We start from the raw sequence: 12,136 nt of genomic DNA on the forward strand, positions 1-12,136 counted from the left end.
GCTCATGCAGAGACCCCTGTGGTGGTTTCTGTGGTGTAAAACAGTAAGTCAATCAGCTGCCAAGTTCTACGTGACACTAATAGTGGAAATGAGATTTAGCCTTCAGGATAAGTTCTGAAACAGTTTTCCTTAAAGCTTTATGCTATCCAATGTATACAAAGCTTAATTTGTAGCTTTTCTTTTTTAATAGAGATGTGAAATCCTGGCTCATTGGCACTTTGATGAGAAAATCCTTCTGAAACTGATATATCAATCTTTGTACTTTGTGAAAGCTCCCATCGTTGCCACAGGGCAGCTGCCTCCTACACATAAAGTATAGTACAATACAATACAGGTCTCCGCACACACTTTCCTGCCCCCTCAGCACTGCTCTAACTGTAAGCCTGAGCAAATGGCTACAGTAAGGCTTTTGTTTGAGTTCTCCACCTACACAGTTTGGCAAAAGCTAAAAGGGACAAAAATGGGATCTCAGGAAACACTTTGACATTGAATAATAAGTAAGTTAATCTTTATTTTCACTCTACCTGTGCAATGAACCCTCGCAACTGTGTTATGATGTTTTTTTGTGAAATGACAGAAAGGATAAAATGTAAACACAACAGGGCAACACAACAAAAACAATAAATTCAATTCAATTTTTATTTATATAGCACCAAATCACAACAAAAGTCATCTCAGGGCACTTTTCACATAGAGCAGGCCTAGACCGTACTCTTTAATTTACAGAGACCCAACAATTCCCCCATGAGCAAGCACTTGGCAACAGCGGTAAGGAAAAACTCCCCTTTAACGGGAAGAAACCTCAAGCAGAATCTGGCTCTTGGTAGGCGGCCATCTGCCTTGACCGCAAAACATACTGTACTTTGCAAATTTGGAGAGGGTTCCACATGGAAAGCTGTGTCAAAATCCATTTATGACAAGGAATTAAAATGGAAAAATTGAAATCAGAGAGAATAAAGTATAAGCGCAGAGGAAAATTGCCACTAATACCATCATTTGTGAAACTGTTGCTGAGATAAGTTTCAGAGTCAGTAAGAGTTGTCACCCAAAAGGCTTTTGCATCAATATTGTTTTGCTTCCTGAGTGAATCTCAGTCTATGAGAAAAACAACGGGCTCATTAAAATCCACAACTCTTCCTTAAGACTTGCCCTGAGAAGATCCAGGTCATTCTAGTCTTCAGAGACATGACATCATTTGATCCAGTGACCTTTGACCTTATTGACTTGCAGGTTACCGATCCTCCAGGGTGGGACCTTCAGTTTCATCACTCCAACCCTGGCCATTCTTGCTCTGCCTAAGTGGCAGTGCCCGGCCCCAAAAGCACCTGTGATGCTGTCTGTGCAGCTGCAGAACAGCACCAGCCCGCTACAAATGGAAAACTCTGACGAGGTCTGGATGTCACGGATGCGTGAGGTATGTAAAATATCCACTTGGGACACCTTCTGAATGTTGTCAGTAAAGATTATTCTCAGGGCCTTGTGTGCCCCTAAGGTGAATCCAATCCGTTACCTTAGCAATGCTAATGAATTTAGGGGGAACGATGAAGATCCTGTAACATATTATCACACCTTAATCTTTGTATGCTGAAAGAAACAGTCATATGGTTCAAAATATTCTGTTTATATCTACATGTATGCATCCAGAAAGATCAAACAAAATGTACCAATTTGCAAGAGAAGCAAGAAATCTCTACCAAAAGTGACTTGCATGCCAAACTTCTTAGCAAATATTGAACTTGAAAGTTGATAGGTATTAAAAGATTTATTGAAAGTGAAGAACTTGAAAACAGGAATGTTACAATTTGGGTTGAACCCCAAATATTCAGAGTAAGTACAGTAAGCTTTGAATAGTGTTAGAATATTAACATTTTGAGAAAAATACTTGAACTATGAGTAAAAACCTGAAAAAAATGGTAAAAAGAGACCCAAAACCTGTGTTCAAATGTGGGACCTTGCTAAAATTTCAGATAAAAATCCATAGATTCAGGTAAAGTAATTCCCCAAAACCTGTTAGCGTGAAAAAGTGAAACACTACCATATGCTGTTCAAATGCAAAAATTGTGTGTATACAGTACACACAGAAATGTGGGTAAAGCCACAAGCTTTTAACAAGACCCAAAAACCGTATTAAAATGGCAAAATTCTGCTAAATTGGATAAAGCAGGATCCAATACCTGTGTTTTTAAATGTTGATTGTTTGGGGAAAAACCTGGAAATGCAAGAACTTTGTGGTAAACCACAGAAATTTGGGTAACCCCCCCAAAATTTTGGTGAAACAAGGCCCCAAAATTGTGTTCAGATGGGGTAAAAAATACTTCAATCTGGGTAAAAGGCTAAAAATGGGTAAAACAAACAATGGAAAGTTTGTCAAAATGCGGTTTGAGGTAAAACACCAGAAACTCTGATAAAACCTGACAGTTTAAGTGAAACCCCAACAAATTTGGGATAAAAACACAGCACATGGTCAAAAACCATAAACCTAGATGAAACAAGACCTTAAAATTGTGTTAAAATGCTGAAATTTCAGTATATAATTTCAGTATATACTGGAATTTTGTTTATAATTCAATCCACATTCAAATTCTTCAATTTTCATGTTTTTATTTTAAAAGAAAAAAATCCAGCTACTCATATATAGACAGGCTAGGTAGGAACTTTATGCCCAGCATTAAATTTACAGTACAACCAAGGACAAACCCAATTTCCATCATATATCATGTACATATTCTGGTTCAGCAGGTTTAATGACAGCTTTTGAAATGACTCAGACTCAGGAAGCATTTTGAGTTTCATCCAAGTTCATTTCAGTTTGGCATGTCAGACATTTTGCACCCATAAATCTCTCAAGTTTTACACAAGATGTCTTTTCCTGTGGCAATTTTAAGGGGGACTGACTGTACAGCTACTACACCTACATAGCTTTCACGCTTTTTACTGTTCTGATGACAGTTTAAGATGAGCTTGTTAATAGAATAAGGACAGCAGGTTGAGAATCATAAATCCAGGTACAGCTACATTTAAGTGACACACAGATTTAAACAGGTTTTTCTTACATAAATAGTGCTCAAGTCGACTCAACATGCATCAAAAGGATATGTCCAAATACAAGCACTGTGTGCTACTGCTGGAAACCTGCAGTTGAAGGTTATGTAAAAAAGTCAAAGGAAATGTGGATAATATAGCTGCCACAAAGAAATGCTTACCATTACCATACCCAAATTAAGAATTACAATGAGCAGATATATAGCAAAGGACTTATGTTTAACTGGGGCCTGTGTTATGAACCTCTTTTTTTGACATTTTCAAAGTACTGAAGAGCATTAAAGTGACTTTGTATTTAAGAAAGACAAATTTAGACATCACTAATGTGCTATGTGGTGCACAGTTGAGTACCAAATAAATGGCATACCTACCATATCTAAATTGTTTTCCCCCTTGCCTCATTATCAACAGATCCAAGGAGCCATCCTGGTGTCATCTCTGCTTCAGATTGTCCTAGGGTTTTCTGGGCTGGTGGGCTTTGTACTCAAATATATCGGTCCACTGGCTATCGCTCCCACCATCAACCTCATTGGCCTGTCGCTTTTCATCGAAGCTGGCAAGAAGTCTGGAGGTCACTGGGGAATAGCTGCTCTGTGAGTGTTTAGTGTTTTAATACACTGGCTTATTACACACAAAAAAGGGAAGGAATACATTCTAATAGAGAAGGACTTACACATGAGTGGCACTTTCATATATGTAGTTCTATCTCTCACAGGGACCGCCCTCTACTGGACTCTATGGGTAATCCTCTCCTCCAATCACACGCATGCAATCCCCCACTGAAATTTGCATGTATGTAGCCGGCCAATCACATACCTACTGATTACGTGTGTCTGATGCAGTATAAAAGGCAGAGTCTCACTCCAGCTTACATCCTTCAAACCCGTTTCACCCTGGTCTGCCCCAGCTTTGTTGCTGCTGGCGACGGCACCTCTTCTGCTTCCCTTCGGTTGGGACCACGCAGAGAGCGGCTTGATGCAGCCACTCTGCATTTACTGCCGCGGACTTCCTCCGTTTAAATGCCTGCAATGTAGGGACCATTTTCAGCTATGTGGCATCTCACTGCGCCGCAACGAGAACGACCTGGAGCCCAAGATAGATCCCCGCATTGATGATGAGTCCCCTGCTTTGTCAAGTACCCAACCGCCAAGACGATGATAGATGATGACATCTTCCTCTTGTCTGTGGCTGCAATATTACTGAACTTCAGTGATTTCCTGGAGGTTATGGCCATGGCGGCGGAGCATGTAGGGCTCACACTGCCCCTGCCAGTTAGCCGGCCATGTGAAGGCGTTTACGGCCCAGCTCATCCAGGTTCAATGAGCCTTCATTTTGCCTCCTCTTCCAGACATTTGGCAGTGTGTCAAAGCATCCAGGATGGAGCTGCTGAAGTCACCAGTCGTGGGACTGCTTTCCTTCCTGAGAGTGCAGGGCCACATAGAAACAGGCTTTCCCAGTGTGCCCCCTCTGGAAGAGGTCCTCACAGCCCTTCTGATTCCTTACCCAGCTGGCAGGAAGCTGCTGCCTCCACTGGTACAGCATAGGGACATGCTGGAATATTTCAAGAAAATTTTCTGGCTCGGTGTGCAGCTCACCGCAGCAGCTAACAACCAGGGAGTGTCAGGTGTCACTGTGTCACTGCAGCTATATGCCACTAATGGTGCAGACCATCAAGGTGGTGAGAGCAGGATCCACCATTGCTTGCTACAAAGCAAAGTATTTGGGATTCCAATGCTGATGCGTGGAAAGGAAATTAGACACCCTGCCATGTGCAGTAGGAGAGGTTCTCTCCTTTCTGGTGGAAAAGATGATGTCTCATGTCACTATTAAAATGTATGCAGCAGCGATTTCCTCCTGTCATGATGGTTTTGGCAAAAGACCTGTCTTCACCCACCCCCTTGTGAAATGTTTCCTACAGGGGGTTAGGAGACAACACCTGGTGATGCATGTTTTACAAGTCAGAACTACCGTTGGTGCTCAAGGCCCTAGTGAGTGATTCCTATGAGCCTCTGGAGCGCTCCTCTCTGAAGGCATTGTCATTCAAGACAGCTTTGCTGCTTGCACTGACCTCAGCTAAGAAGGTGAGTGAATTGTATGCCCTGTCAATTCACCCCAGCTGTCTGCTGCCTTGTGGTGACCACAGTGGTGTTACTCTCAGACCGAACCGTTCGTTTAGATTGAGAACTATTCACATAGAAGCATTTTGTCCTGCACCTCAGGTGGACGTCAGGGAGGCAACGTTAACGTCAATGGCCTTATTCAATGGGGCGTGTCAAGGACATATGCACAGCAGCATCTTTGTCTACACCTTGTCTGTTCATAAGGTTCATTTCTCTTGGACATGATGGACTGCTTTTCAGTGTCCATGCTCACAGGAGTGACTTAGGACTTATGAAAAGGGTGGTTTGAATGTCAGCTGTGGTACACCTGACCCCCCCCCCTCCCCTGGGCAATATACGCTTGCATTCCTGGGTGATCTAAGACGACTCGGGGAATGTGTAGGGTTGTGCAGGGCTGGGTTGGGCCCCCTACTGCTCCGCTTAAGCAGCTGGGATTATAAAGTAGTAGGAGAACTGCAGCGACTAGGCTATAGCCAGTCGAGCTCAGTGAGGCAGTCTTATGACATGTTGCGGCAGGGCAAACGTTCATCGGACACTGCCTACTGTATACATAGAGTCCAGTAGAGGGCGGAGCCTGTGCAGATAGAACAAAGGTTACGATATTATAACCCTAGTTTTAAAAGCACAGATGGAGCCCTCTACCTATGGACCCTGCCGCTCCTATGCCATTCACTGAACTGGTTTCGGGATGTGAGCTGTAGCGAGATGCTGCCTTTTGTACTGTGTGAGACACACATCAAGTCAAGTCAAGTCAATTTTATTTACATAGCACATTTCATAGGACAGGCATAATCTCGTTGTCAGGCGTGTCCTGATTGGCAAGCTACATACATGCAAATTTCAGTGGGCGATTGCGTGCGTGCGATTGGAGGAGAGTATTACCCATAGAGTCCAATATAGGGCTCCGCCTGTGCTTAAAGAAGTAGGGTTACAATATTGTAACCTTCGATACATCCTTGTAGGGCCTGTAAATGCCATTTGTGCTCATGCAAAAATTTTCCTGCAAAACTGAAATTAACACACACACTGTGAGTTTAAGCATGGTGTGTTTTTTGATAACTACAACACGTGTATCTGATCATAGCAACATGGCAACCATAAACATTTGGAGAAAAAGAAGTTCCATTTATTCCATTCTGCCTGTTGACTCACTCAAACAAAATCTAATTGCCATGTTTCTGTTCAGCAAAATGTCTGTATTTGCTCAGTATTTATTGGCCTGGTTGCAGCCTTTTGTTTATTTACCAAAGCAGTAACCTTCACTATCTAAATCCACCTAATCTCCACAACTACTGCTACTGTAACTCCTTGTTCCACATTAACTCTCCTTTCATTTACCTTTGCCTCTGCTCTGTCCAACCCCATGAAACCTGTCTTCATTTACTGCTGCCATCTCCAGATAATGCAGACTAAAGTCATTACATAGAGTGATCCTTGTGGGTTTTAAAAGGTTCAGCACATCCACCTCCTGGTGCCATATGTGTATGGTAATCAGTCATATCCTTCTTAGCCCCAGTGCCCTGCTCCCTCTCAGCAGTTTCCGTACAGGATGTCCAGCAGCTTACAGGAGCAGAGACACGGACTGCTTGTGGTTGTAATTAAAATCTCCTTGTGCACAAAAACTAATGAAGAAGTGCCTTTTCAAAACATGATCAGCATGAACAGCAAATATATATATATATATATATTTGTTACCATTAATTATTCAACACTGTAAGTTTAATGGCAATCCAGGATCAAAATTCAAAAGTGCAATGATTAAATATTGAGACATCAAACATGTTAAGATTGGCTGTCTTTTGTTAAAGGCAGAATGAGTAGGATTTCCCTAAAAAACAATTTATAGATTCATACAAAAATAATCTCTCTCATTCATCACTTATGACCCACTAGAAGTGTGTGGCGGTGCATGTATCTGCAGAGACCCTGCCCTTTGCCTGTATTTTCTTATTTTGCTGTGTTCAGGATGTTTCTGGGTGTCAACCTTTGGGCGGTGGGTGTTCAGCCCCCACCCAATAACAGTGCACGGAGTGTGAGGACGGGACTCTATAAAAATGTAGCAACATGTTGCTACATTTTGATGTAGTTGTGTCAGGAAGGAGGTGCCAAATTTGAATGTTTTGTTTATAAACCACAACCGACAAATCCTATTCATTCTGCCTTTAAATGCTGTTGTATGACAACAAAGTAGGAGCTGCAAAGTAGACGTTTAATTTCTGAAGTAAACAACTCTCCTCCTTTATTGGTGTCAGCACTGGAGGACAGGAGGCTGCCATGGTAGGGGAAGTGATCTACATTTTCGAGATTGGTGTTATCAATATGCATTACTGGGGGGGAAGCAATGCTGTCTTGGTTGGCTCATGGAGAACTTTTGTCTTCCTTATGCTCAGGGCCAGTCCCTGGAACCTGTATACTTGAGCAAATGCACTGCAGATCCCTTTCTATATGGGTAAAAATAGCATTATCTGTAACATGAACCTCCAGGACGGACGTAGTGGAGACCTTAAACTTGGCCTTAAACCTTAAGTGAACTTAAGTAGAAGAGCTTAGTATCTGATCTGTACGGAATTTGGACACCAGAGAGCAGGTTTTTGCAGATGCAGATGAGATGAATAATGGCTGTAATGAAGATGACTGAGGGCAAAGATACACCCCTGCTTGACCCTAGTTTCCGCCTTGAAAGGCTCAGGCTGAGAACTGTCACTGACATGTGGTCATGGAGTCAATCTCAACACTCTCCATGTATTTCTCTTGACAACCTGGTTTTGTCAGTGTTTGCTCATGGTTCCCAGAGTCAAAATCTTCAGTGAGATCAACCAAGGCAATGTAGGGCGGTTGCCTTTGCTCTTGCAGCTCCCAGGCTGTGAAAATCATGACACAATGCTTCCCATTTTATAGCAATAAGCTGTTCAATTTCCTTATCATTGTCATCTAACCAGTCCTGGTGTTTATTGGTCTTGAAACCAAAGATTTTATTGCTAGAAGGATGTTAGACTTAAGCACTTCCCAGTGTGCGTCAACACCATCAGGGTATGCAGGACAGCTTGAAAAAGTAGTAGTGTCTTAGACTCTGTCATGTTCCTGATGTTCAACCTCGGGCAGATGAGGTTTGTCCTCTTATGCATCATCACAAATGACTGGCACTGGTCATAGAGAAAATTTTAGAATGGCAATCCAGCTTTAAACGGACGGTCATCCACTTAGATGTTTAGACTGATTCTGCTGCTGAATTAAATGTGGATCAGTGTTTTAGCTAAAATGTAAATGTTTAAATCAGATTTGAGTGGCTTGCTCAGTGAAACACAGTAGGACTGAGAGATACAGCAAGGAGCTCTTTGTATTCTCCAAAACAGAATAAGTTTTTATTATTTCCAGTAATGTTGCCTGTTAGACCTTTCTAAACGTTTACTAGGTTGCAAACTTTCCCACTGAAATAACATGCACCATGGCACTCATATCGGTCCTGAACAGTATTTTATGCACAGTGTGCAGTGTTTTCATGCACAGCATGAAGTGTTTCATACACAGCATGGAATGTCATTCAAGGGCAGGGAACCGCGTAAAGTATTTTACAATGTTTCAATGGCCACTTTTGCCTCACTTGCACTTACCAGTAATCCTCTTCACATGTAGGCATGCTTACTGTGTAAAACGACATGTTTTAACTTACTCTTACTAAATAACTGTGTCATATGGAAACATGCCATGCTTAAGCACAATCACAGTAATATCTGTGAGCGAGGGAAAGGCCTTAGGGGAAACGACTGTGAGTGACACATTTTGTCCTGTCTTCTGTTTTTCCACAGCACGGTCTGTCTGATCCTCCTGTTCTCTCAATATCTCAGCAAAGTGGATGTTCCAATGATTGCTTACAAGGATAAGAAGTGGAAGGTTTTCCAGTATCCACTCTTCAAGCTATTCTCTGTGAGTTGTTAACGTTATCCAGATGTCACACATTAAGCTTGTCTTCTGTCATGGAAAAAAAAAAAAAAACATTAAATTTTAATTTCAGGCCCTTTAGCCCTTAAAACCTGTTTATAACCTCCCTGCCTTCCTTCAAAGCTATACATTTTAATGACAAACACAGCAAAACATTCTCTACCAGAAAAAGTTAAATATTCTATTTTCTGAAATCTGCCAGTATCAAAGAAACATCTGTCAATCCTGTAAGCAAAATTTATTTTAAAATGTTTTTGCGATAATGGTGTGGACCAAATCAAAGATGATATTTATAAACAAGAGAAGTAAAGTTACATTTATTTTAATTATTTTCATATTCAGAACAGGTCCAACCACACATCTGGTTTTTAAAAAGTAAGTGTTCTATAGATTCTTGAAGCCTGAATTACTGAAAAATGTTGTTTTCATCTTGTGCTGTTGTTACAAGAAAGAGTAAGAACTGCTCAAAGTCACACTCCATCCACATAATTGACATAGACTGAACAACCTGTTTAAAGAGAAAAAAAGAGAAAACAAGTTTTTGGACTTTCACAGTACAGAACATAACATCCTCATGTCAGGGAGGCCTAGAACAGGAAATCACCCTTATTGGGACCAGAACTGTCGAGCTGATTACATGACAAAAAGAAGTAGTTTCCTAGAACTTACAATATAATATGTGTGAATATTTCACAATGCTCACCTTGTTTTATTAATACCCAAACAGCAGTCAATGTGACTGGGGAAAAATGAATACAAATGTTTAAAAATGACAGTGTTAAGGGTCTTTTCTTTTTTTCTTTTCAGGATTGAAGGTCTTTTCTTTAAATGTTTGTCCTGAGCAGTCATAACCCCAGTCAAACCCTTTTGTGAGATCATGGGAGCCCCATTTTTAAAACTTTCAACTATGACTGTCTTGTAATTACAGTTACCACCTGTCAAGAAATCACCTTTGTTAACCTTTATTTATCCAAGGATGGGATTTAGCCAAGAACACACGCTCCTTTTAACTTCTTCCCTGCTTCACATTCATGGTTACTGTACATAACATGCGAGAGCTGATAAGCACAACCACAATCCTCAACTGCTCGCTGTCAAGCAGATCACTCTCATTTTGAGCATAGTTTTTACATACATCAAGACTCCACTGATACATATACTGCTTTGCATGCAAGTTTAATTTCATTTACTTTGTGACCTGCAAATTTTGCACTTAGGAATAATGTTAATGAACCTTTCCTTCCGTAAACCAGACACATTTCTTTCTGTTCAACAACAACCAAAATAAATACTATAAGTGGTGGCAGAAGTGTTGAGTTCAGTCAGCAATGCTTTGAAGCTCCTGGGTGTGAATTTATGTGACTCCTTGATTAACAGGGATGAAAATGTGCATGTATGCTAAAAGTTTGTCAGGTTGGGGAAGCAGGAGTGGACCCAAATGCAGAGGCCAGAATGCAGATTTGACGAAAATCTCCTTTAATCATGGATGGTCAAGTACAGGCAAACAGAGCTGAACAGAACTAGCAGACAAGACAAGACAATAACTCGACAAAGACGCAACTCAAAACCAGACCTTAAATACAGACTAAACTAATCAGGGAATGGGGAACAGGTGACGAGACACAAAGGCAGGCTGGGAGTGATTGGCTGAGGGAAACACAAGAAGCAGGGCAGGGCTAACAAGGGTGATGCAGGGCAGGTGAGGAGGAGTACATGAACACACACAAGGGAAACACAGTAACAAAACTAAAACCCAGAAAACAAATACATCTAAATACAACCCACACCAACCTGACCAAGAACCATCATGAACCTAAACTAAAGTATACAACACACCAGGCTAAACAACAAAAGGCAGTCCAAACCCACCACCCAAATACAACAAGATCCATATGACCAGAAGGACTAAACAGAACTGCAAACCAGGAGACCCCAAAGAACACAAGAACATATAAAGACCAAAAAAAACGCACAAAGTCCAGGCAGGGTGTGATAAAGTTTAAATTACAATAACATCAAACTGAATGCAGAAGCTTTTCTAGAGAACTAAAGACCTCTGAGTCAGTTTGGCCTCAGGGTTCAATCTTTGAAATGATTTATGTATAGCAGTCCTACACATTTTGGGAGAATTACTCACATCTTATGAAAGCCAACAAAGCCTTAAAAAGAAAAAGAAAAAAAAAAACAAGCAACAAAGGTCTGTTGATCTTTCAATAACCAAGTTCTTATAGTTACCCATCAGTATTTGTTGCCTGTCATCAAATACACAAAACAGAAAAAGCAACACTTTTTAGCGTGAAGGAATGAAGCCAGGGATTAAACCCATCTACTGTATGAGGTTTGCCAACACCCAGTAGTATACACAGTCTCTTGCCAAGTCCTATTCGTCATTGAGTGAGCATATAATGCATGACATACTTTGGCTGTCAAATCATATTGGATGTATATTTTGTAGTTTAAATAGGTCTCTTTTATGGATATTGCCCAATTTATCTCCCACTTGGATCCTATAGGTGAAGGTGTCAATATAAGATCTAAGAAAAAGTCAAGGAAATATAATGAACATAGTTTGCTGGCATGTTTTCTGCACTCAAGCTGCTGTTTATCTCTCCTTGAAGAGAATATGATAAAATCATTCTTATGGGCAACTCTTCCAAGTAATCCCTCTACAAATGCAATCGCGCACACTGGTGCCTCAGGCTTGTTACAGGCTCAGCTTTAATGCAAGTACAGTAATGAAATTCATTGCTACATTAGATTATACTCATAATTCAGTATGTTCTCAAACAAGGTTGTAGTTATAATCCTCATTCTTGAACATTTAAATAAACCAATGAAGGAATTCCTTTGCAGAAATGTATCCTGTTGTCATAATTAGGGGTGGACCGATTTATTGGTTGTAACATTGGACTGTCATGGGTTTTTGATACAAATATGACAACAGGTAATGTTGGCTATGAGAAGGTAGGTATTTAAGTGCAGATGATATTTTAACTTATACTGTAGCTTCAATGTTTTCAGTCTTCAAAACATGC

The 12,136-nt window shown here is 40.9% G+C and overlaps 1 protein-coding gene across 1 annotated transcript in view; it reads left to right on the plus strand.

Annotated features, from left to right (window-relative positions):
* The window catches only part of si:dkey-106n21.1 (solute carrier family 23 member 1), a 56,365-nt gene that overhangs the window by 24,546 nt on the left and 19,683 nt on the right, over nt 1–12,136 (plus strand). Inside the window, exons 4-6 of the mRNA XM_042411682.1 lie at nt 1,231–1,414; nt 3,454–3,635; nt 8,969–9,086. Of these exons, the coding sequence (XP_042267616.1) occupies nt 1,231–1,414; nt 3,454–3,635; nt 8,969–9,086 (484 nt within the window). The remainder of the gene's footprint in view (nt 1–1,230; nt 1,415–3,453; nt 3,636–8,968; nt 9,087–12,136) is intronic.

Source organism: Thunnus maccoyii, chromosome 5, assembly GCF_910596095.1.
Source record: "Thunnus maccoyii chromosome 5, fThuMac1.1, whole genome shotgun sequence".
Classification (NCBI taxonomy): Eukaryota; Metazoa; Chordata; class Actinopteri; order Scombriformes; family Scombridae; genus Thunnus; species Thunnus maccoyii.